The 1,931-nt window shown below is 55.5% G+C and overlaps 1 protein-coding gene across 1 annotated transcript; it reads left to right on the top strand.

The window, feature by feature from the left end:
- TTC32 (tetratricopeptide repeat domain 32) lies at positions 1–1,562 on the top strand. Its single transcript, XM_075708397.1, has 2 exons — positions 1–319; positions 1,387–1,562. The coding sequence occupies exons 1-2, from the start codon at positions 1–3 to the stop codon at positions 1,512–1,514; spliced, it is 447 nt and encodes a 148-aa protein (XP_075564512.1). The 3' UTR covers positions 1,515–1,562.
- Positions 1,563–1,931: the final 369 nt, after the last annotated feature.

Raw genomic sequence — 1,931 nt, 5'->3', positions numbered from 1 at the left:
ATGGAGCGGGAGGCGGCGGGCGGCGCGGCGGAGCTGCTGGCGGCTGCGCAGGCGCAGTTGTCGGCGCGGCGGCTGTCGGCGGCGGAGGAGCTGTACGGTCGCCTCATCGCCCGGCGCGCGCCGCCCGCCGCAACGGCCGCCCCCGCTCTGTCGCCGCGCGCCGCCCGCCGCCTCGCCACCGCCCTCAACGACCGCGGCCTCATCAAGTACTGCCGGGTGGAGTTCGCCGCCGCCGTGGAGGACTACACGGCCGCCATCGAGTGCCAGCCCGCCTTCGAGGTGCCCTACTACAACCGGGGCCTGGTGCTCTACCGCCTGGGTACGCGCCGCGCCGCCTGGCCCGGGGCCGGGCAGCGCAGGGGGACCCGGGCCTGCGCCCTCGGCCCTGAGGGCCGAGGGCGCAGGCCCGGGTCCCCCTGCGCTACCCGGACCCACCCGCACCCCGCCCCGACCCCCCCCGCCGGTGCCGCCCAGCGCAGGGGGAGGGCAGGGAGCCCGCCCGGGGCTGGCCGACAGCCCGGAGCGCCGCCTTATCCCGGGATTCACCCGAAGCTCCAGAGCAATTCCCTCCGTTTCACAGACGGAGGGACCTGCTTGGCACCGGCAGGGGCAAGGCGTCGCACCAGGGGTAAACGGTGCAGACGCAGACGCGTTTTTCTCGGTCACAGGACGCTGCGTCTGCAATTAGATATCCCTGTCGGCGGATGCACTGCTGTGGCATTTGAAATGATAATATTCAGGGAAAAATAGGGCGAAAGTTGCAGTTTCCGTTTCGGAAAAATGCACATTGGGGTAAAACCAGCCGGTTCCAAACATTGCCATTAAACCGAAGATGAAGCGTCTCTGCTGCTGGTGCAGCCATAGGGAGCGCAGCCTTCTCGGTTTGCAGTGGGCTCTCAGTCACCCCCATCTGCGGAATTTGCTGCCCAAGTTTTGAATATGCTGTTAGACAGTGACGCCCCTGTTCCTTTGGTTGGAGCTTGGCCATTGCAAAGCCAGGACCCAGGGGCTGAGGCACTAGAGAGGGCACTAGGGAGAATGGAGCCTGGCCGAGGGCGTCCGCTGGGAAGCAGCACGCCTGTGCTCCAGCGTTAAGGCAGCCTGGCTGTTGGCTGCCTGAGTGGGGGCCTTTTGGCTCCTTCTCTTGGAATAACCTGGCTGAATAGAGCCTTAAGCCCGTTTCGGGTTCAAAAATAGGCACTTGGGTTCTTGCCCTGAAGATCTTTGACGCCAACTTGGGCCTTGGGAGAATCCAGGTGTAGTGGGTCCAGTAAGTACAGTTGCTGCTTTTTGTTAGTGAAAGTATTAGGAGTTACTCTACAGTTGTGGTTTGTGAGTTTGGGCAGTTACAGAGAGATAATTCTTTCTTTTTTTTTTCGGGGACAGGATGCTTTGACGAGGCCATGAAAGATTTCAGGAAAGCATTAGAGTTAAACCCCCAGTTTGAAGATGCTGCACTGAGTCTAAAACAGGCTATTCTTGATAAAGAAGAAAAACAAAAGCGGGGTTATTGAAAATGCAGCTAGTGGTGTGAAAAGGTTTTGCTGAACACTTACGTGATTGTTGTCGCTGATGGATGGAACTCAAGATCATTTACATCTGTTATGACCTACTGAAGAAACCTCATGCTTGGGTAAATACGTTAAAAATGGATTCTGATTGCAAAATATTTTTGGATATTCTTAGTGTTGAGGAAAACCATAATGTTAGATCTGTATGAGATACTTGTACAGATGATGTACAAAAGTACTTCATAAAGGTGTTGGAAGCTCAGTAACAGCAAATGAAGTCTGTAGGTCTGTTATTAAAACTGTGCTTCTGTACTCTTTCACAGATTGTTTTGAACAGTCTTTCATTGGGAAGAGAAACTACATAAAACATTTAAATACTTAAGATTGGAACTCATGAGAAGTACATTGGTTTAATAATGA

The sequence above is a fragment of the Pelecanus crispus genome, chromosome 3 (genome assembly GCF_030463565.1).
Source record: "Pelecanus crispus isolate bPelCri1 chromosome 3, bPelCri1.pri, whole genome shotgun sequence".
In the NCBI taxonomy this organism is placed as follows: Eukaryota; Metazoa; Chordata; class Aves; order Pelecaniformes; family Pelecanidae; genus Pelecanus; species Pelecanus crispus.
Note: the sequence above shows the minus strand (reverse complement) of the source record. Positions and strands in the feature narration are given on the sequence as shown.